The 22,687-nt window shown below is 40.3% G+C and overlaps 1 protein-coding gene across 1 annotated transcript in view; it reads left to right on the plus strand.

The window, feature by feature from the left end:
- The window catches only part of DCDC2 (doublecortin domain containing 2), a 149,833-nt gene that overhangs the window by 115,759 nt on the left and 11,387 nt on the right, over positions 1 to 22,687 (plus strand). Inside the window, exon 9 of the mRNA XM_043908394.1 lies at positions 7,115 to 7,215. Coding sequence (XP_043764329.1) covers positions 7,115 to 7,215 — 101 coding nt within the window. The remainder of the gene's footprint in view (positions 1 to 7,114; positions 7,216 to 22,687) is intronic.

The following is a 22,687-nucleotide window of genomic DNA, read 5'->3' on the forward strand; positions in this document are numbered from 1 at the left end:
TAGGGTGGAGAGATCTTTGGTAGCATGTTATTTTACCTACCACACATGGCCTCATTTGTATTGATGCCTGTGTCACTTTTATGCCAGTCTTCTTTCTCTTCACTTCCCTCTATCCCTCCCCTCCTCATTTAAATGCTATGGTGCCAAGTGTGGTCAGATTGGGGCAAAAACCCCGAAACAACACAATTAATGGACCGGGCTAGTGGCTTTTACATTGTACTGTCTTTATATTCTGTCTCCATGCAGCAAATATTTTTAAGTGCTTGCTCTTCCTTCTTTCAACAAACACCTTTTGAACTCCTGTGTGCCAAGCTCTCTTCTACACTAGGTACAGAACAGCAAACAGTAGGGTGTGGTACCTGCCCTCTTGGAGCCTACACTTTGGTGGAGACTGAGCAACACTAAAACACCAAATAAACAAGAAAAATACCAGCTAGTAATAAATGCTAGTGAGAGAGTTTAGACGGCATTGTGGTGAATGACTTGAATTGGTACAAGGCAGGTTTCCTGAGATCTGAATGAAAAGGAACAGCTAATCATGGAAAAAGGGAGGAAAAAAGTATTCCAGGTAGAAGGTGTAAAAACAACAAAGGCATGTGGGAGCAATGAGTTTGCTGTTGGAGAAACAAAACGTGTCTGGAATTTAATGGGCAAAGAGAAACTGGTATGAAATGGGGTCATACCACATAAAGGGGGTTCAGGACCAGATTACATCTCTGTAAACCATAGTAAGGAACCTGGATTCTGTGTATGTTGGAAAGTGTTGGAGAGTTTCTTAGTAATTTTTATCATCTGTTCATATTACTTGACTATTGTGTGGAGAATAATCTAGAGGAGAGCAAGAGCAGAAGGAGAGGGGACCCTACTTTGTAAGCTGTTGTAATAGCCCCTCCAACTGATAGTGGTGATTGAACCAAGTTGATAGTGGAGCTGGAAATAATATTCACATATTTGGAGTGTATTCAAAAGGAGATTGAATTGACAAGGCTAGAATGGAATGGATATAGGGAGTGAAAGCAAGATGGAAATAAGAATTCCCAGGTTTGGGATTGAGTGGTGGTACTATGTTATGGGATGAGGAATATAGAGGATGAACAGCTTAGGCTTGGGACCCAGAGTTCTCTTATGACCATGTTAAGGTTGAGATGCCCATTAGACATCCAACTTGTCAAGTTAGGTAATTGGATATATGAACTTGGGGATCCATGAAGAGGCTGATATAGATTAGAGAATCTTTGGCACATGAGCAGTTGAAAATTATGTTAAAGCTTGTTATAAGGGTTAGAAGAAATCTTGAATGTGGGTAAGATGATTATTGGTGCACCAAAATTTCACAGGCAGGTGGTATATGACAAAAAGGGGCACTTGTTGATGTTGGGATGGAGTAAGACTAAATTCTTGTTTTTATGTAAATCCTGAGGGACAATAAAAGTATTCGTCTGTCCCATTAGACGCTAAACCCCTTGCTCTCGGTAGCATGCATGCTCAGTCTCTCAGGTATGTCTCTGCGACCCCATGGAGTGTAGCCCGCCAGGCTCCTCTGCCCGTGGAATTTTCCAGGCAAGAATACTGGAGTGGCTTGCCATTTCCTTCTCCAGGGTATCTTCTCAACCCGGGGATAGAACCTGCATCTTCTGCATTGGCAGGCAGATTCTTTACCACTGAGCGAGCTGGAAAGCCGACCCTAGGTAGCACCTACTCTTAATGAGTTGTGATTAGGACATCTGAGCTATTGGTAGCAATATCTATGCAATCATTGCACATAATGACTGCCATTATGATCTAACTTTACTGTGCAAGTTTAAATGAGCAGTCCTAATAAAGGGAAAGTAGTTTAGGTTTTGAAGTGCTTGCATAGGACCACTCTTGATGAAAAACTTAATATTTTTGCAAAAACTTGAAATTTCTTGTGTTATCTATCCTTGCAAGCAGGTGTTTTAAGTTTTTAATGTTTTATGTTTGCCTTCTTCCATGGGGTGTGTGTTCAGTAGCTTTTTTTGTGATTTTCTTTTTTTCAAATTCATTTTTATTGGAGTATATTTGATTTACAGTGTTATATGTTAGTCTCAGGTATATAGCAAAGTAAATCAGTTAAACACATATTCACTTTTTTTAAGGTTCTTTTTCCATATAGATCATTAAGAGTATTGAGTAGAGTTCCCTGTGCTATAAGTAGGTTTTTATTAATTATCTATTTTGTGTGTGTGTATATATATATATATAGTAGTCTGTATATGTCAGTCCCAGTCTCCCAACTTATCCCCCCCATCTGCCCCTTTTTAGTTCCTTTTTACTGTGGCACTGGCAGAAGGGGAATATACTGTAACAGTCTAATTCTTTACCATTGCATTTTGGCCTTGTTGGCAATTCTTTGGTGTTATTTTTAATTTTCTAGTTTTCAGGCCTGCTCTTGAACTTTCACACTGAACATTCACATGCCCTTGAACACTCATCATGAGGGTTCGTCATGTTTTTGAACATCCAGTTTGGCCCTGAATGAAGTACAGTAGTTTCCCTTTATCTGTGGTTTTACTTTCTACAGTTTCAGTCCCCCACAGTCAACCATGGTTGGAAAATATTAAATGAAAGACTCCAGAAACAAACAAGTCATAAGTTTTAAATTGCATGCTCTTCTGAGAAGCACGATGAAATCTCACGCCCTCCCACTTCTTCCTGCCCAGGAGGTGAATCAGCCCTTTGTCCAGCTTATCCCACTCTTTAAACACTTCAGTAACCCTCTTGGTTACTCTCGGTTACTCTGGTAAGTCCTCTTACCAGATGGACTGTAGAGGTATTGCAGTGCTTGTGTTAGAAGGAACCCTTCTCTTACTTAAATAGTGGCCCCAAAGTGCAAGAGTAGTGATGCTGGGGACTTGCCTGGTGATCCAGTGGCTAAGACAACCGTGTTCCCAGTGCAGGGGGCTGGGTTCAATCCCTGGTTCGGGAACCAGATCCCACATGCCACAACTAAAGATCTTGCATGCCACAACTAAGATCTGGTGTAGCCAAATCAATAACGAAAAATAAAATATTAAAAAAAGGATAGTGGTGCTGGAAATTCAGATATTCTCTTGTGCCTAATTTATTGATAGAAATTAAACTTTATCATAGTATGTTCTTATAGAAAAAAACATAGTAGTTTCCATGAAAAAAATTAGTCAGTAGTCAATCAAAGAGAGAAATGGAAAATTTTATTTGAGCCAATCTGAGGATTTTAACCTGGGAGGTAGCCTCTGAGAGCTCTGAGAACTGTTCTGAAGTGATAAAGAGGGAGGCCAGTACATATATGATTTTGACAAAGGGGTATGTTTAATCCAGCACTCATCTTGGTAGAAGGTCAGTGCTATTTTCAAGGAAAAGATAGCTTACTTAGTTAATGGTTTTATTGCTTTTCTAAGTATGGGAATATGCAAGAATCCAGGTTCATCATCCATTAATTACATATGGACCCATCAATTTATTATGTGTTCCAATAATATTTACTGACATGAGAAATACTCATGACATGATTTGAAAGTAAAAAAATATTTTGAAATTATATATACATTAGGATCTCATTTTTATGAGTGTGTGTGTGTGTGTGTGTGTGTGTGTGAGCATGTGAGAGGAAGGGGAGGGAATCTCTGGGTCATGGGATATTTGTTTTCTTCATCTCCCAAGTTTTCTAAAATGCATGCATGCATATTAAATAATCTATGATCAGAAAATGCTGTTTAAAAAATTTCCACTAGAAAATCGTATTCCTCTATTTTAAATTTCATACAAAATTTTAATAAAAATTCAAGTCCTTTTTCTTATCAGAAAGTAACTTTCTCGCTGCTTTTTTTTCCATTACTATTTATTTCCAATGTTTCTTTCTTGCGCCGTGCTACTGAAGGAGGTGGCTTGCACATCTCCATTCGGTGAGGAACAAATCCTATGCCATACTGCACCCAAACACTTTGGCCTTTGTGTTCTGTGTTTCCGTCACTGCGCACAATGCCGAGCTTTGCTGACTTGGCTTCTTGCTGTTTCTGTCCTCGTGGTTGCCATTTCTCCATTCCAGCACCCTTTCCATGTTATTTATTATTATTGATCTCATTCTTCTTTTCCTGTGAAATGTTTATCCTAAAACACATCTGCAAGCCGTCCAGAGCTCTGCTCGGATACAGCTAAACATTTCATTGAACGTGAGCACCACCAGTATATTTCTTTAGTACCTGTAGGTTTCTCTTTGTGGCCTCTTTGAAAGCATGGGCAACACTCGGATGCAAATATGTCATTCCCAAAAGTCATGGACATAGGTCATAGTCTGCCGGGACCAGCATCTGTCTTTAAAGGACATTGTGTGGATTACTATGATTGTTGTCTTTTAAAGTAATTCAGAAGGCAGAAAGGAATGTCAAACACCCTGAATTTTCCCTTTTTAAACCATTTTGGGGATAACATTTGATAAAATGTGCAGCCCTGTTTGAAATTCGTTTATTCTGCCTCTACACATTCTCAGAATTATGAACTCCACATGTGAGTAAAGGGGAATTTATTTTTCTATCATTTAATTAATGTCTTCTACCATCAATGTAATGTTTATTATTTCATTGAGTTTCGTGTTCCAGAATTTGGTGGAGAGAGAAATATCCACTTACCCTCTCCTTGTAGACTCCGATTTTATAGACTTAGATTACTCCCTTTCACTTCTCTTCTTTTCGGACAGAATAATTATAAGCTATTTTCCTTGCCCCTTGAAGTGTCCTTCCCCGTACTTTTCTTAGCTCAAGAATTGCTTTGTTGAACTTGTGACCAAAACTTTCTGCATTTACTCCAAGCTAAACATCAGTACATGAGAACATCACCACATTTTCTGTTTTGTTTTTCTGTATTCTTTCTTCTGATATGCTGAGCTGCAATTACATTTTGGAATCTATATTTTCAGTCATAAGAGTCAATGGAGTCAGGACATAACCATTAGACCAATTAAGTCAGACAGAAAGACAAATATCACATGATAACACTTATATGTGGAATCTAAAATATGATCCAAATGAATTTATTTACAAAAAAGAAACAGACAAACAGACACACACACACACACAAACACCAAACTTATGCTTACCAAAGAGGATAGCAACTGGGTAGGGGGAGATAAATTAGGAATTTGAGATTAGCGTATATACACTATTATATATAAAATAGTACCGATCACTGCAAGGTCATCAAACCAGTCCACCCTAAAGGAAATTGTCCTGAATATTTATTGGAAGGACTGATGCTGAAACTTAAGCTCCTTTACTTTGGCCAACTGATGAGAAGAACTGATTCTTTAGAAAAGACCCTAATGCTGGGAAAGATTGAAGGCAGGAGGAGAAGGGGACGACAGAGGATGAGATGGTTGGATGGCATCACTGATTTGATGGACATGAGTTTGAGCAAGCTCTGGGAGTCAGTGATGGACTGGGAAGCCTGGTGTGCTGCAGTCCATGGGTTCGCAAAGAGTCAGACACGACTGAGTGACTGAACTGAACTGATATATAAAATAGATAAACAACAAGGACCTAATGTATAGCACAGGGAGCTATACTCAATATGTTATAATAACCTACAATGGAAAAATATGGAAAAGAATATATACATATGTGTGTGTGTGTGTGTAACTGAATCACTTTGTTGTATACTTGAAACTAACACGCCATTGTAAATTAACTATACTTCAATAAAAAATAAATTAACCTATGTGAATTAATCTAACATGTTGAATCAGCTTTGAGGGCAGCTCTGTTATTCCTGGTTTTAAAAAAGGATAGTAGAGAAGTAATTAAAAAGGAAAATGGTTTCTCTAGGAGAAATGAAAAGGACTTGAGTTTGGTTATATTTCCTCTCTCCTTCCTTTCTTCCTTTTTCACTTGGCTGTACCTCCTAAGCTTCCACAGGGCTCTATTATAGACCTTATTCCTTTTACATCAGGGCACTTTATTGATGATGTGTATATATTTCTATCTGCTCATTAGTCTGTAAGCAACTTGAAAGAAATCTCAATCTCATTTATATCTTATATGGCCACATTGGCCCCTATTGTGTCTCACATACAATTGAGCCTCAGCGAATGTAAAGTTGTATTTTATGCTTTATGAAGAGTGACTTCACAACTTGGGCAATATGAAATATTATCATGTGGAATGTGTTAAATATTTGTGCTCTGAGAGAGAAGTTTCCATTTGAGAAGTAGAAGGGGTTTTAAGACAAAAGATGAAAACATTTTCTAGACTGTAAGGGTAATCACATGCTGCGATAGATTATCAGAGAAGGAGGTGGGATCTCCATCCCTGGAGATTTTAAATGACCGGGCAGAGAAAACATCCGTGAGAATGACTGAAGCATTAGACCTGTCCTGAGGCAAACAGATAGACAAAATGACGAATGGTCCTGTGATTCTTTGATTACTTGGCCTGGAGAAAGGAAGACAGAGGGAAGACGTTTGAAGTGACTTCAAATATGGAGAACAGTCCTTACTGCTTTCCATAGGAGAACAAATTGAAGGAGCTTAACCTAACATCTTAAAGATTTGGGTTATGTTTCGTAGTTAAGGATTTTAAGACATATGTTGTGAAAATCCTGTGGAAACCTGCAAAATGAAAGATTGATTTGTGTGAGATACGGAGTTAGCTCTGATTCTGTTGCAGTAAAAATATTTTTGATGTTACTCAGAATGGAGAGAATTGTTCTATTATTTTCAGTGTATAGCATTCTTTTGGGGAAGGCAAATTGCTAAAAGTAGTATTTTCAAGCACCAAGCATCATCATTGCTTCATGGCTAGGAGGAGAGAAAAGAGATAATAGGTGGGAAATCTTGCCCTTCTAAATATCTGTGCAGGATTGTGTTGTTTTAGTCGGTACCAGAAGGTGAGGGGGAGGCTGGGACACAGCCCTGCTCCTCTGGGTCAGCCTTGTTTGGGTTACTGAACATTTTCCCAGTGAAAATCGAGAAGAATTAGGGGCTACAAAAATCTTGCCAATACAAGGGGAACCAGAATACCTATAAAAAAAGAATCATTAGGAATGTGATTGTAATTTCAACATTCGGCCACATGATGTCACAATTGGATTTTGATTTTCACTGTGTATTTGTCTCAAATTATAGATGAAGGCGTTTTCAAAGCTGGAGAGGAGAGATCAGAAACGCGGGGGGCAGCTGAAGTCCAAGAAGATGAAGACACTCAAGTTGAGATTCCAGTGGACCAGGTAGCCACTATGCCTTTAAAAAGACGTGTGAACCAACGACTCCCATTTTCTTTCAAGTTTTGTGGGATGCTGTTTTCATGCAGATATGTTAAACCTTCTCAGGTAGCTAGAATGACCTTAAAAATAAAACACCTTCAGTTTTTCCTAGTATTCCTACAAAGAGGAGTCATTAGGACAGTCTTTATTACAGAAAGTGGTATATCTTTAATAAACAGCACTGAAGAATGAGGCGGGTTGGAGTCAGGTATGAGATACAGAGGAAGAAGCTTTGATACAACAGAGTATTGGCTTGGGGGTTTTATCTAGAAAAAGAAAGTCCTCCATTTAGAACAGCAGTTTGAAAATGCTGTTATCTTCTCTCCTTTAGGGTCCTTGAAATGGCTATGGTTGGAATTTGTTTTTCATTGAAGGAATTGCTTACATAAATGCAGCTCAAATATTTGCTAAGTGTGTATTGATTTTCTTTTTCGGCCAGTGGAACACTGTGCTATAGAAGTGTGTGTGTGTGTGTGTGTGTGTGTGTGTGTGTGTGTACACACATGTTCTTAGGGAAGAGACTGAGTAGTATTCATTCTGGCTAAATGACACAAGAAATAAAAGTCATTTAGGCTTTTTAATACAATTCAGTCAGGTTCCTTACAATTCTAAGTGGAGGATTGGAATTTAAGTGAGGAGGGGGAATTCATAATCCCAGGCTCAAGGGAATACAAAAAATCACCAGAAATTGCCACTTGTTCTCTGACTATTATGTGATGTTTCCTTTTCAAAGAGCAAATTTTCACAATCCAACAAATTCCGTAGATGATATTCTTAGTTGTATTTGTCTTAACAGTGCAGCAGTGAAGTCACTGCCTGATTATTCCACAGGCATTTTCTGTGAGCGTCGCCTTCCTGATGAGAAGCTTAGTGTGTTAAAAATCACACAGATTTCCAAAATCCAATTTATTACCCAGGATTAGCTACAACTAACAATTTTTCATAAACTCCAGTTGTAGGTATTTTTTCCCTGAGGGAAACTGGGATTTTAAGTCTTCAGTGAAGCTATAATTAAATATTATATTTTAAGACAAAGAAGAGGAATCATCACGCTTGTACAACACCTAAGAGCAGTGGGAACCAAGACTAATTTATATTCCAGAGTCAAAAATGCCAAATATCAAGGGAAGGTCATAGCTTTACTATGGAAGGGAGATCTCTCTGTTAATCACTTAAGTTTTGTAATCTGTGATAGGTATTTCTTTACTTGTGAGTTGGATGATCACCGGAAAGAGGAGGGGATGTAGGGGAAATTGATCTCGATAATACTTGAACAGCCTTGGAAAGAGTCTGCAGAGCTTTATTTCTTATTTGACACAAGAATGCTAGCCTATTTAAATACAAGTATGCAAGAGAGACTGATTAAACAGATTGCTAAAGGCTGGATAATTTCAACAAATTGATGTCAGTTTGAAGAAAAGAAAACCAGGTAACGAAAAGGTCAGAGTAGGTTTTGACCTATTTAGGTATTTCTTTGAACCTATTGGTAATGGAGCTAGGATTGTCTTGCTCAAGGGGTTGGCCGAGATGCTTATGAAGTCAGGTCTTAGAGTCATTCTCTCTGTGGCCTGGTAATCTTTGCTCCATAGATCTTTGCTCTAAGTAGTTATGTCATAAATAATGTGAAAAACCAAGCAAGAGTGTGGAGACATTAATGTAAAGCTGATCATAAGTAAGAACAGAAAAGAAAAAAGTGGAAGTATTAGTCATTCCATCGTGTTTGACTCTTTGCAACCCCATGTACTGTAGCCTGCCAGGCTCCTCTGTCCATGGGATTTTTCAGGCAAGAGTACTAGAGTGGGTTGCTATTTGCTTCTCCAGGGGATCTTCCCTGCATAGGGACTGAACTCTGGTCTCCTGCATTGCAGGCAGATTCTTTACCATCTGAACCACCAGGGATGCTGAGGACCTGCCCTAATGGTGATGTTTGTAAAGCAATAACTACAATTTATTCAGTACTTACTGAGTGCCAGGCACTGTACTGGGCACTTTTAGCTCATAGAATTGTGATGACAACCCTGTAAGGTAGGTCTTATCACCCCCACCTTATATATGAAAAGTAAGCTCCTACAGGTAGAATTACTTGCTCATCAGTTGTACTGTTAAGTAGAAGAATTGGGATTTGTATCCAGATCTAACTTCAAACCACAGAAGTGATCTGGGGAAGAGTATTAAATGCCCTCCTCCCTGCAAAAGGTCAATTATTAACCCAAGGAAGGGAAAAAAATTCTTGCATAAGAAAGGAAATATCCATCATATACTCCTGGGCTCAGCTATTTCCTTTTGGGGCCTCCCGGGTAACTCAGCGAGTAAAGAATCCAGCTGCAACGCAGAAGACCCTGGTTCGATTCCTGGGTCGGGAAGACTCCCTGGAGAAGGGATATGCTGCCCACTCCAGTATTCTTGGGCTTCCCTAGTGGCTCAGATGGTAAAGAATCTCCCTGCAGTGAGGGAGACCTGGGTTTGATCCCTGGGTTGCAAAGTTCCCTTGGAGGAGGGCAGGGCTACCCACTCCAGTATTGTTGCCTGGACAATCCCCATGGACGGGAGAGCCTGGTGGGCTACAGTCTACAAGGTCTTAAAGATTTGGACACGGCTAAGCACAGCACAACAGCATATTTCCTTTGGGGCCATACCTGCTTCATTTCTTTGGACTTGGTTCTCATCATCTCAGTTGTTCTTGTAACTTTAGTCAAAGGACCATGAAGAAGGGTGTGTGTATGTGTGGGTGTGTGTGTAAATATGTGTGTGTGTGTATGTAAATATCAAGTGCAGATTGACCAAGTACTTTATACATGTCTGAAAAACAGATCTTGTTTCAGAAGTAAGGATTAAGGCCTCTGTTGAGAGGCCGTTCACCATGGATCGCTGGTGTTTTTGCATGTTTTGTGAGTAAAGGCACAGATTGCCTTTGTTCGGGACTGCTTTATCAAGGATATTTGCCTAGTGAACAGCCTCCAAACACAGAGATAGTGACCTCCTCTGAAACAGTCATTCTCAGTTGAAGGTGATTTGCTTCCAAGGGGACAGTTGGCTGTTTCTGGGCACACTTTTGATCATTATAAATGAGCGAGCGCTACTAACATCTAATGGGTAGGAATCTGCTGCTCATCTAATGAGCAAGGAATCTGCTCAGTATCTTGTAATTCCTCACAACTTGACTCTTCTCACGACAAAGAGGTATCCAGTCCAAAATGTCAATAGTGCTGAGATTGATAAATTCTGGTGTGGAGCGAAGGCTAGGTTTGTTTATGGGTCAGTATAGTAAAGATAGTGTCTCCCTATGGTGCAAAGGTCAGGCAGGTTTACTATCCATTGTAAAAGACGTGGTGCCATTGAATTGTATGCTGAAGACAAGTTAAAGTGGTAAAATTTTATGTTATGTTTGTTTTATCACAAAAATATTTGGAAAACATGATTTGGGTTCCCTAAGCTTGGGGTTCTTCCGCTGTCCTGCAAGCCGCCCTGTGTATCGCCCCCTTCACAAGGCCCTGTGGGAACGGAGCCTTGGGCAGCAGGTACAAATGCCAATCCTCTGGCTATTGCTGTTGCTGTGAGCGGTAGAGGCCTTTGTCTCTGAGCCAGTAGACTCTTGTCTTCTGCCAGCATCCGTGAAAAGATGGCAGGCTAATGTGTCAGCTTGTTAAGTATGGTAAAATTTTAGATCTCACTCAGCCTCTACATCCCATCTGGCTTTGTGTTTGTGTGGTTAAGTGTGTGTAATGGGGTGTTGTGTACTAATTTCAGCTAAAACCATGTTTGAGCTCTGTCCCAAGGTCTAGATGCCTACTTTTTTCTTTTAAGAGACAAATTAACAATCCTGAGTCTAATACTGCCAAAACTGTGGGAAACTGAGGAATATCACGTTCTTTCATGGATTTGGGGAGGCCAAAACTGATTTCTTTTCTCAGGGAAGAGTTTAGGTCTCATAAGAATAAAATACTCTTTTAAAAAATAAATTTTTTTTTTTTTTTGCCTGCACATTGCAAATCAATCTGGCTTCCCATAAGCAGTGAAGCAAGTGCCTGATTATCCAATATCTGTGGTTGTGTACCCTAGCACTGATGACGTATGTGTCAATATGCTCCATTTATACACGGATGCTTTTCCAAGCTAAGGAGGCAAGAAATGAAACTGTTCCATTATAGATAAGTAAACTGTCTCTAGTAGGTAAAGATCAGACAGGAGAAGCCACCATCTCAAAGACACAGGCAAATAAATACCTATAAAATAGGCAAGAAGCAATTATATTTTGGATTTTGTGCCATTTGAGAAAAGAGAGCAGAAAATGTAGATAGTAACTTCAGAGTGGTCTTGGATTGTTTTATAGCATTTTCCATCCATTTGTAGTAGATTTTGAGTAAGATATTGGCAATCCACTCCAGTATTTGTGCCTAGAGAGTCCCATGGACAGAGGAGCCTGGCAGGCTACAGTCCATGGGGTTGCAAGAGTCAGACATGACTTAGCAACTAAAACCACTAAAACCAGTAATAAAATGAGAATTGCAAGATTTTTCTTTTAATGGTAAATAGTTTCTTTAAATGACATTTAAGCATCATGAACACAGGAGCAGTGAAAGCTTTTTTTTTTTAAATTGGAGTTTTGATATATACTATTTTGTTATTGATTGATTTAAAACTTAATAAATCCGTAATAACAAAGTTGCACATATACTCTTTTAAAAAAATCAACCAATCTAACAAAAATTATGACAAAAATAGCAACCACTTGTCCCAGCCTTTCCTACCTGAATTCTTGCTCTACAGATCTGATTTGAGCTGTTAGCTATTTCTCATGGAATACATGGCTATGTTCCTAAACCACATGTTCTCTTCACTCTATTTTAATACCTCTGAGATCTTTGAGCCTTACAAGTGATGACATGTCATAGTTTAATTGGCATTTTAAAAATTCTAAGACATATAACATAATGGAGATCCTTTTAATTGGTGACATCTTAAATACCTTATTTTACTTTTCAAATTTAGACATTATTTATTAATTTTACCTGTAATGATGATGGAAGATAATTATTTAGATCTCTTACCAACCCCTGCCTCCCCCTCCCCCCACCAAATCAGGCTATATTCACACACACACCTTTCTCCTTCTTTCTTTACATTCTAGTTTTATAGTAATATTTTCCCCAAATCAGTGTTCTATCTGCACATTATTTTTACTCTGGAAGTATTATTTTAGCAGAGCCATAGAGGATAGTCACTTTTTCTTTCTCTGGTAATATTTTTTCCTCCTCCCTATTTTAGTAATTGCCTATATTAAAAAAAAATTTTTTTTTGCTTAGTTTTCTAAGGTTTCATTTGATTAGTTTTGTCATCTGTGTAGCTATTTCCAAGCCATCTGCAAACTACCAGGACTATTGATCTCTTCTTGATGTACTCAAATGTACACAGTGACAATAATAAATTAATCTCAAGTTCGTCTTTTCCTCAAGCCCTTCAGTCATCTGCCTCAGTCATCAGGCTGGTTAGTTGGTTTTTGGATCTGGTTTTCAGAATTCTCCTGGTATTTTTCAGCCCCATTATTTTGGGAAGTTCTTTTGCTTCTCCAGTGGGTGGGTTCCCTATTAGGTTCTGCATCTTCCTCTTTCTTGGTCATACCTTTGCTGGTTTTGTGGAGCTCACCTCTAACAGCTGCCTGGGAAAAGCTTCGTGGGAGGCACTGTCATTTCTTGAGATTCTGCAAGTCTGAAAATGTCTTTTTTTTTTTTCTTTACCCAAACTTGATTGTAAGCGGGACTAGATATAAAATTCTAGGTTAGACATAGCTTCTCTCAGAATCCTGAGAGTGTTGCTCAACTGTCCTTTCCATCTAGAATGGTTGGGAAGTCTGATGGCATTCTGTTTCCTGGGCCTCTATAAATAATCCTTTTTCTGTCTCTGGAAGCTTTTAAACTCTTTTCTTTTTTCTTGGTGTTCTGACAATTTTCAGTTACGTGCTTTGGTGCAGGTCTTTTTATTTATTGGACTGGGTACTTACTGGGCTGTTTTATTCTGAAAATGTTTATTTTTCAGTTCTGGAAAAAAATATTTCTTAGGTAATGTTCTTCTCTCTGTTTCTCTACCTTTCTTCTGGAGCTCCAAGTATTTGGGTATAGGACCTCCTATATCTTTATGGATTTTTTTTGCTATTTTCTCAACTTAAAAAAAATCAACAAGCTTCAGAATTTATTTTCCATCTATTGATTTTTTTCAAGCCATTGTATTTTTAATTTTTAAGAACTCTTTCATATTCTGTAACTGTTCCTTTTTATAGCATCCTATTCTTGTTTTATATATGTGATATCTTCCCTTCTGTCTCCAAGGATTAATCTATTATTTTAAACTTTCTTTTCCTGAACTATGTTTATTTTTTTCCCTCTTATTTCTTTCTACCTTCGTGATCTCTGTTTCCATGTTAGAGTTTCTGCTTGGCTGTCTGGTTAGACTTTTTAAAAATTGCAATATATTTGACATGTATCATTGTATAAATTTAAGTTTATGGTTAGAGTCTAGAGTGAAGCAACTAAACTCTGTTTAGTTTAGTTTAGGGAATTCTGTGTGCATTGGCAGAGCTCATCAAGCTAATGAAGTTTCACTCTAGTGGTTGATTTTGCTATATTTCATTGACATACCTCTAGTTTTCAATATCTGTGTTATTCCCTTGGGTTGGTCTGTTTCTGTTAAGTAGAATCTTTCGATCTCTTGTCATGATGGTGTAAGCTTGGCTGTGAGCACTTTGGAATCTGACTGTGGGAAGGAGGCATGGATACCTTAAGTAAAAGACTATTTAAGCAGAGGGGTTTATTCTTCTGGGTTTCAGTTTGGTGCCTTTTTTCTCACTATGCTTGAGTCCAGCCTCTTTATGGTTCAACATCTTTAAAGAATAAGCCTCCTTTATTTCTCCAAGGGCAGAAAGGGTATCTTGGAAGCCTACCTCCTTCTTTTTAAAGGTTCTAAGCCAATCCACATATTTCTAGTTCCCTTTATGCCCCTTCTTTCAGAGATGGATGGTGCCTCCAATCCCTTCTATAGTTTTTTTTCAACATGCAAAGCTTGCTTCTTGGCTCTCCCTGCCTTCCTACAAACTCAAATTTTAGCTTCCTCAGTTCTGCTGTTATTGGTCCCATATCTACTAGCTTGACAGTTTCCCAGGTTTGGGAGCTGTTATTTCCTTTTTAGGCCCCTGTGTCCCTAGAGGTTCATCCCTTTAAAAATTTCCCTTACCTAAATTTTAGAGGGGAATCAGAAGACAGCTAAGAAAAAAACCCCCCACACGTTTGTTCAATCTGCTGTGTTTAACCAGAAATCACTTTCACACGAATTCATCACTGTGAAAATAAACTGTCTTCATACACTCTGCACCAAGGATGACAGACTGGCAGCCTGTGACCCAGCTCCTATGAGAGAATCTTTTTGGCTGGCACAAGGCTTACAATATAGAGTCTCCTTAGTGGGCCTTGTATGCGTGCTCTCTCTTTTTTAAAAATTATTTATGTATCTATTTTTGGCTGTGCTGGATCTTTGTTTCTGCACAGGTTTTTCTCCAGTTGTGGCAAGTCGGGACCTACTCTCCAGCTGTGATACACGGGCTTCTCATTGTGGTGATTTCTCTTGTGGATCACGGGCTCTGGGGCACATGGGCTGCAGTAGTTGTGACTCGTGGGCTCGGTCGTTGTGGTTTCCAGGCTCTAGAGCACAGGCTTAATGTTTGTGGTACACGGGCTTCGTTACTCTGTGGCATGTCAGATCTTCCCGGCCCAAGAACTGAACCCATGTCGCCTACCTTGGCAGGCAGATTCTTTACCCCTGAGCCACCAGGGAAGCCCTGGGTACTCTTCTGTTTCCCATAGGTCTCAGCACTCCCTATTACCTCACACCTGTCCTGAACTACACACTCATGTTATTTGCCCAACCCCTGGGGGCATTTGAGTTTGTGATGCATGATCCACACATATAGAACACAATGGCATTTTATTTTTTATTTTTTTCCATTTATTTTTTTAGTTGGAGGCTAATTACTTTATAATATTGTAGTGGTTTTTGCCATACATTGACATGAATCAGCCATGGATTTACATGTGTTCCCCATCTCAATCCCCCCTCCCCACAATGGCATTTTAAAGAATCTGCAGCCTAGAAGCTATCACCAGAAATAGGAGGTTTGAAGTCCAGCTATGCCCACTGACATAGTCTTGTCCCTTTTAGAGAATGAGAGGTCACTTACAGCTTCTCTTATGAATGATAAGGTCAATGGAGAGCTTGTTTCTGTTACTTGTTCACAATGCCATAAAACACACAGAAAGATGAAGGCTGTTGCTTCTGACCAGACCCCTAAATCTATTTCAGTGAAATGTGTTTATTCATTCTCTAAGAGGTTACGGAAAAACCTAAATGAACTTTTTGGTCAGTCAGTTCAGTCGTTCAGTCGTGTCCGACTCTTTGCAACCCCATGGACTGCAGCACGCCAGGCCTCCCTGTCCATCATCAACTCCTGGAGCTTGCTCCAGCTCATGCCCATCGAGTCGGTGATGCCATCCAACCATCTCATCCTCTGTCATCCCCTTCTCCTCCTGCCTTCAATCTTTCCCAGCATCAGGGTCTTTTTCAATGAGTCAGTTGTTCGAAAGGGGTGGCCACAGTATTGGAGTTTCAGTTTCAGCATCAGTCCTTCCGGTGAATATTCAGGACTGATATATTAAAATAAGTCTCAGTGGCAAAGAATCTGCCTGCCAATGCAGGAGACTCAAGAGACACAGGTTCAATCCCTGGGTTGGGAAGATCCCCTGGAGGAGGAAATGGCAACCCACTCCGGTATTCTTGCTTGGAGAATTCTAAGGACAAAGGAACCCGACAGGTATAGTCCATGCGGTCACAAAGAGTCAGACACAACTGAGTGACTGAGCATGCTCACATGAACTACAGTGTTAAAATAAGAATTATACAATGTTGAGAACCAGAAGGGAGGCTGGTCTTGACTTCTTTTTTTTGCCATGGAAGAAACAAAACCCCATACTGTAGTGGGAAAAGCCACTTCCCCACACAGACACAGCCTACTTGGGCCGTAGGTGGGGGTCCTCCCTACATGTTTGATGTTGTATCTGGACACTTCAAGGAACAGAAGCTGGGAGATAAGGGGCTTCTATTTCATTCCAGTCCCAAAGAAAGGCAACACCAAAGAAAGCTCAAACTACCGCACGATTACACTCATCTCATATGCTAGCAAAGTAATGCTCAAAATTTTCCAAGCCAGGCTTCAACAGTACGTGAACCATGAACTTCCAGATATTCAAACTGGATTTAGAAAAGGCAGAGGAACCAGAGATCAAATTGCCAACATCTGCTGGATTATCCAAAAAGCAAGAGAGTTCCAGAAAAACATCTGCTTTATTGACTAAACCAAATTCTTTGACTGTGTGGATCACAACAAACTGTGGAAAATTCTTGAAGAGATGGGAATACCAGACCACCTGACCTGCCTCCTGAGAAATCTGTATGCAGGTCAAGAAGCAAGAGTTAGAACTGGACACGGAACAATAGACTGGTTCCAAATCAGGAAAGGAGTAAGTCAAGGCTTTATATTGTCACCCTGCTTATTTAACTTGCATGCAGAGTACATCATGAGAATGGCTGGACTGGTTAAAGCACTAGCTGGAATCAAGATTTCTGGGAGAAATATCAATAACCTTAGATATGCTCATGACACCACACTTGTGGCAGAAAGTGAAGAAGAACTAAAGAGCTTCTTGATGAAAGTGAAAGAGGAGAGTGAAAAAGTTGGCTTAAAACTCAACATTTAGAAAACTAAGATCATGGCATCTGGTCCCATCACTTCATGTCAAATAGATGGGGAAACAGTGGAAACAGTGTCAGACTTTATTTTTTTGGGTTCCAAAAATACTGCAGATGGTGACTGAAAGCCATGAAATTAAAAGCCACTTGCTCCTTGGGAGAAAAGTTATGACCAACCTAGACAGCGTATTTAAAAGCAGAGACATTACTTTGCCAACAAAAGTCCGTCTCGTCAAGACTATAGTTTTTGCAGTAGTCATGTATGGATGTAAGAGTTGGACTATAAAGAAAGCTGAGCGCTGAAGAATTGATGCTTTTGAACTGTGGTGTTGGAGAAGGCTCTTGAGAGTCCCTTGGACTGCAAGGAGATCCAACCAGTCCATCCTAAAGGAAATCAGTTCCAAATATTCATTGGAAGGACTGATGTTGAAGCTGAAACTCCAATACTTTGGCCACCTGATGTGAAGAGCTGACTCATTTGAAAAGCCCCTGATGCTGGGAAAGATTGAAGGCAGGAGGAGAAGGGGACAACAGAGGATGAGATGGTTGGATGGCATCACCAACTCAATGGACATGAGTTTGAGTAAACTCCAGGAGTTGGTGTTGGACAGGGAGGCCTGGAGTGCTGCAGTCCATGGGGTCACAAAAAGTTGGACATGACTGAGCGACTGAACTGAACTGAACTGAAGTATCTCACAAACAGAAACGGGTTCCACCTGAGTGGAGGACTACTCGGCCTCCACTGCCTTCCCTGAAATGAAAGGAACTGTATGCCTTTTCAGCTTCAAGTCAACCTCCTCTTAGTGAATTGTATTCCTAATTGTGAGGTGCTGCAAGCATCTCACACTGCAGGAAGAGTTAAGATGAGGATGGATGCTCTGGCTTCTAAACTTCCTTGTGCATCATCACCAAGGCTTTGTGTGACATCCCCTTGGTGGATCTGTTTAATTGATAGGAATGGTGTTAAAACATTAAAATGTAGCCTTCAGGAATTTCTGATATAAGTGAAAGAAGATAACATTTACTTGCAAAGTGAGAAAACTTAATGGGGAAGGTTTTTTCCTAAGATGACTAAATAGCTATCTAAACATAAATTCTAAAGTATTTATATCTTCTCCTATGAGTGTCTGGGCCCTTGTGGAGTTCAATGGGCCTAGGCTAGTCAGCTGTCAGTGGGTGGCCAGGCCCAACATTCCCTCTTCGTGTCCTTACAGTGTCACGTCTATGAATAGAACCACTCTTTTTTTTTGTAGGTCATTGTACTTCAAACCACATCCAAACCATTTTCCCCCACCTTGTGAAAGTAAGCCTCTGAAAGCTGAAAACAGGAAGCAGTACTTTGCTGTCATGAAAAATTGAAACTGATTATTTCCAAACACCTCATTCAGCTTGGGTAGGAGATGATTTTAGTCTCCATGGGAACAGAAATAAAACAAGTGCAGTAACTTCTTTACTTTCAACATCTCTCCCTGAATTCTGCCATCAAATCCACAGAAACACCTATAACAAATTCTACTCCCAAATTTCAAAGGCAGCAAATGTTACACCGAGAAGTGAACATCTAGGGTGGTATTTTTATTTGGTGGGGGGCAGTAGTGTTCTGAGCTCCAGTTTCTAGGTCTAGGATGTTTCAAGGATGGAGCAGGAATGATAGGGAAGAATGGAGAGGATGTTTGGGTGGTTAGGTAGGCTCTCTTGCCTGGAAAGTTCTAGCTTGTGCTATTACCTCAGATAGCAAGGGTTTTAAACATTCAAATACATTTCTTGGGGAATTCAGATATAAATATAAGAAAAATCAACATTTATTTCTAAAGTGGGTGGGACATCAGCTGTAGGCACTATTTAGATGCTTTTCCCATTTCTAATTTTTGGTGCCGTGGTTACGGTCAAAGGTGTGATGTGAGTTTAAAGTGTAAGTTATCTAAGCAGCCCCATCTGTCTATGAAAATGCCTTCCAAGTAATTGATGCTTCCTATATTTTGTGGCTTATTTCCATATGATTTCCATATTCCATCTTCTTTCCTTTTACCACTCAGGAATCCTAAGTTAACCTTTGTAGCTGAATGCATATTTTCTAGAAAACCTGAATACTTATGGTTTCCCCTGAGCCATCCATACTTGGATGCAGCCAGCAATAATAAGTACCAGACCTCTTCTGTCTTGCCATACAAATCAACCATTTTCTCAGGATGGTCTCTTACAAAATAAACAATCAGGTATGCATGTAAGCAAATGCCGGCAAAAAGGCACTTGGAATATCAACACTGGTGTCATGTTAAGGAGAAAATCCAGTATAACTTTTCTAGTAACTATTAAGAGCAATTGTTTATGATAAATAACATGATTTAAAAAAGGTAAAAGTCTCAACTTACAAAAACTTCTATGTTTAAGGGTACATGTTTTCTGTAACTGTCCATATATGTGTAATATGTCTGTTAATCTAGCTGCACTGTGGATGTTCTTGATGTCAGTGAGACTGTGAGACTGAAATTTATCTGCATGATTTGTGCAATCATTATGTATATCAGTTTAGTGAGTGTAGAGGGTGAGGTATAATGAATACCCTCTCTTGACTCCAGTGAAACATAAGAATTGTGCTTTATGCAGAATACAGTATTACACAATTACTCATAGGCATGAGCTAATCTTGAAAGGTCAGGATGGAGCAGTTTTCAGTATCTACCTGAAAACTGTTCTCCTCAAATTTTAGTCACAAATTGGCTAAAATTCGACATAAACACCAGGGGATAAGACCTTTAAGCATAGGTAAAAATATCTTCCTCGTTTATTGCCTTGGCAATGATGTGTTTCTTTTTTATAAAGTGACTCTTAAGAAAGAGTGGCAGGGTGATGTAATCAGAATAAATCTTGCAGAGCTGTCCTTATGGCTGAACATTATTCTGTCTACAGTGCCGTGCTTAGATGCTCAGTCGTGTCTGTCTCTTTGCGGCCCCGTGGACTGTAGCCCACCAGGCTCCTCTGCTCATGGAATTCTCCAGGCAAGAATACTGGAGTCGGGTGCCGTTTCCTACTCCAGGGGATCTTCCTGACCGAGGGATGGAACCTGCGTCTCTTGCATTTTCTGCATTGGCAGACAGATTCTTTACCACTAGCACTATCTGGGAAGCCCAACAGTCAGTCCTATTTTCTCCCAGTTTTCAATTAAATCAATATTTTTAACTTAAAAATATGATTTTCATCTAGTGAGGCATTATTACAATTAGAAATTTTAAGCAAAGATATCTTTTGGGGATGGTGGTATATTTATGATCTTGCCTGTGTTGTACATGGATTAGAGCCTCAGAAAACTAAGATCATGGCATCCAATCCCATCAGTTCATAGCAAAAGGATGGGGAAACAATGGAAACAGTGAGAGACTTTACTTTTTGGGCTCCAAAATCACTGCAGATGGTGACTGCAGCCATGAAATTAAAAGATGCTTGTTCCTTGGAAGAGAAGCTATGACCAATCTAGACACCATATTAAAAAGCAGACACATTACTTTACCAACAAAGGTCCATCTAGTCAAAGCTATGGTTTTTCCAGTGGTCATGTATGGATGTGAGAGTTGGACTATAAAGAAAGCTGAGCACTGAAGAATTGATGCTTTTGAACTGTGGTGTTGGAGAAGACTCTTGAGAGTCCCTTGGACAGCAGGGAGATCCAACCAGTCCATCCTAAAGGAAATCAGTTCCAAATATTTATCAGAAAGACTGATGCTGAAGCTGAAACTCCAATACTGTGGCCACCTGATGCGAAGAACTGACTCATTGGAAAAGACCCTGATTCTGGGAAAGATTGGAGGCAGGAGGAGAAGGGGATGACAGAGGATGAGATGGTTGGATGGCATCACCGACTCAATGGGCATGAGCTGGAGCAAGCTCCAGGAGTTGGTGATGGACAGGGAGTCCTGGCGTGCTGCAGTCCACGGGGTCACAAAGAGTCGGACATGATCGAGCGACTGAACTGAAGTGCCCTCTAGGGACCAGCAAATCAGCACACCTGAGCTGGTGGAAATGCAGCAACTCAGAAGTGCTGACTCAGCACCTGCATTTAACAAGATGCCTGGTGATGGGGAAGCACTGGCCTAGAAGACATGAGACTGGAAGTAACTGTTTAACGTGGTGTTGAGTTTGGGAGGTTGCTCCGTACATTATCTTGGGGAAATAGTACAGCCTCATGATCATTAAAGTGTTTATATTCCTCTGTCTCTATTGGTGGGGTTTTGAACAAGTTTAACTCTTTATGCTTCAGTTTGTTTGTCTGCAAGTTGGGATGAGAATAGCAAGTTCCTCAAATGGTGGTGAGGTTAGTATAAGGCGAGTGTAGAGAAAAAGAGAGCTAGCCGGGCAGTCAGGCAAGAAAAGGGAAATTTATTAGAGGGAAGCGAGAGGGTGACTGGCCCTTCAGGAGAACCAGTGTCCTCCCTTTCTGATGGGGTCTCTTTTATACCCCACCAATGAAAAATTCTCTGAAGGGATGGTTAAGTTTTAGCCTGTAGTTGAGCCCTGTGGTCACATAGCTGGAGGTCTAGAATCTGGTAGTCTCGTAGCTGTGAGAAGGTAGGCGCCAGTGAGAAAACAGAATGTCCTTTGGGCAGTTTGGTCAGTCTCAAGGATCACTTGAGATCACTAAAATGATCACTTGATCATTTTATTCTTTGTTTGTGAGGTCAACATAATGAGCCGTCGCAACAATGAGATCCCATGTGGGCCCTATCAGTAAGTTTAAGTATGGTCATGCATATGAAGTGTATGGAACATAAGATCAGGTACTGGGCAGAGTACCCAATACACATGAGTCTTGTCACCATAGTCTGTCCCTTCAGGCACACACTATGCTGGCTTTTATCCGTGGGAGGCACATTTGAGTTTAGTTTAAGACAATGAATTACAGTCCTGTGGGAAATGGGGTGATGGACACAAAGATGAATAAGAAAGAGCCCTTGCTTCTAGAAACTTCCAGAAGGCCTCACTAAAGCTAAGGTTGATATTTCCCCATTATTCCACAGTCATTCCAAGCATTGTCTGAGGCATCTACTCGATAGCAATTCATGTTCACTGTTTTCATATCACACAAAGCAGGGGATAACAGTACAATGAGATTAGAGTTTGAATGGTGTTCTGAGGGTTCAGATAAGGAGTGACAACTGGCCTGAGGGGACAAGGGTGGCTTTGAGAGAAGGTGGGCTACTCCACATTCCAGGTCGGGAGGGGCGGCCGTGAGGAGATGCCCCTCATCCAAGGTAAGGAGCAGCGGCTGCGCTTTGCTGGAGCAGCCGTGAAGAGAAACCCCACGTCCAAGGTAAGGGAAACCCAAGTAAGACGGTAGGTGTTGCAAGAGGGCATCAGAGGGCAGGCACACTGAAACCATAATCACAGAAAACTAGCCAATCTGATCACAGGACCACAGTTTTGTCTAACTCAATGAAACTAAGCCATGCCGTGTGGGGCCACCCAAGACGACCAGGTCATGGTGGAGAGGTCTGACAGAATGTAGTCCACTGGAGAAGGGAATGGCAAATCACTTCAGTATTCTTGCCTTGAGAACCCCATGAACAGTATGAAAAGGCAAAAATGATAGGTTACTGAAAGAGGAACTCCCCAGGGCAGTAGGTGCCCAATATGCTACTGGAGATTGGTGAAG

Source organism: Cervus elaphus, chromosome 7 (assembly GCF_910594005.1).
Source record: "Cervus elaphus chromosome 7, mCerEla1.1, whole genome shotgun sequence".
Taxonomy (NCBI): Eukaryota; Metazoa; Chordata; class Mammalia; order Artiodactyla; family Cervidae; genus Cervus; species Cervus elaphus.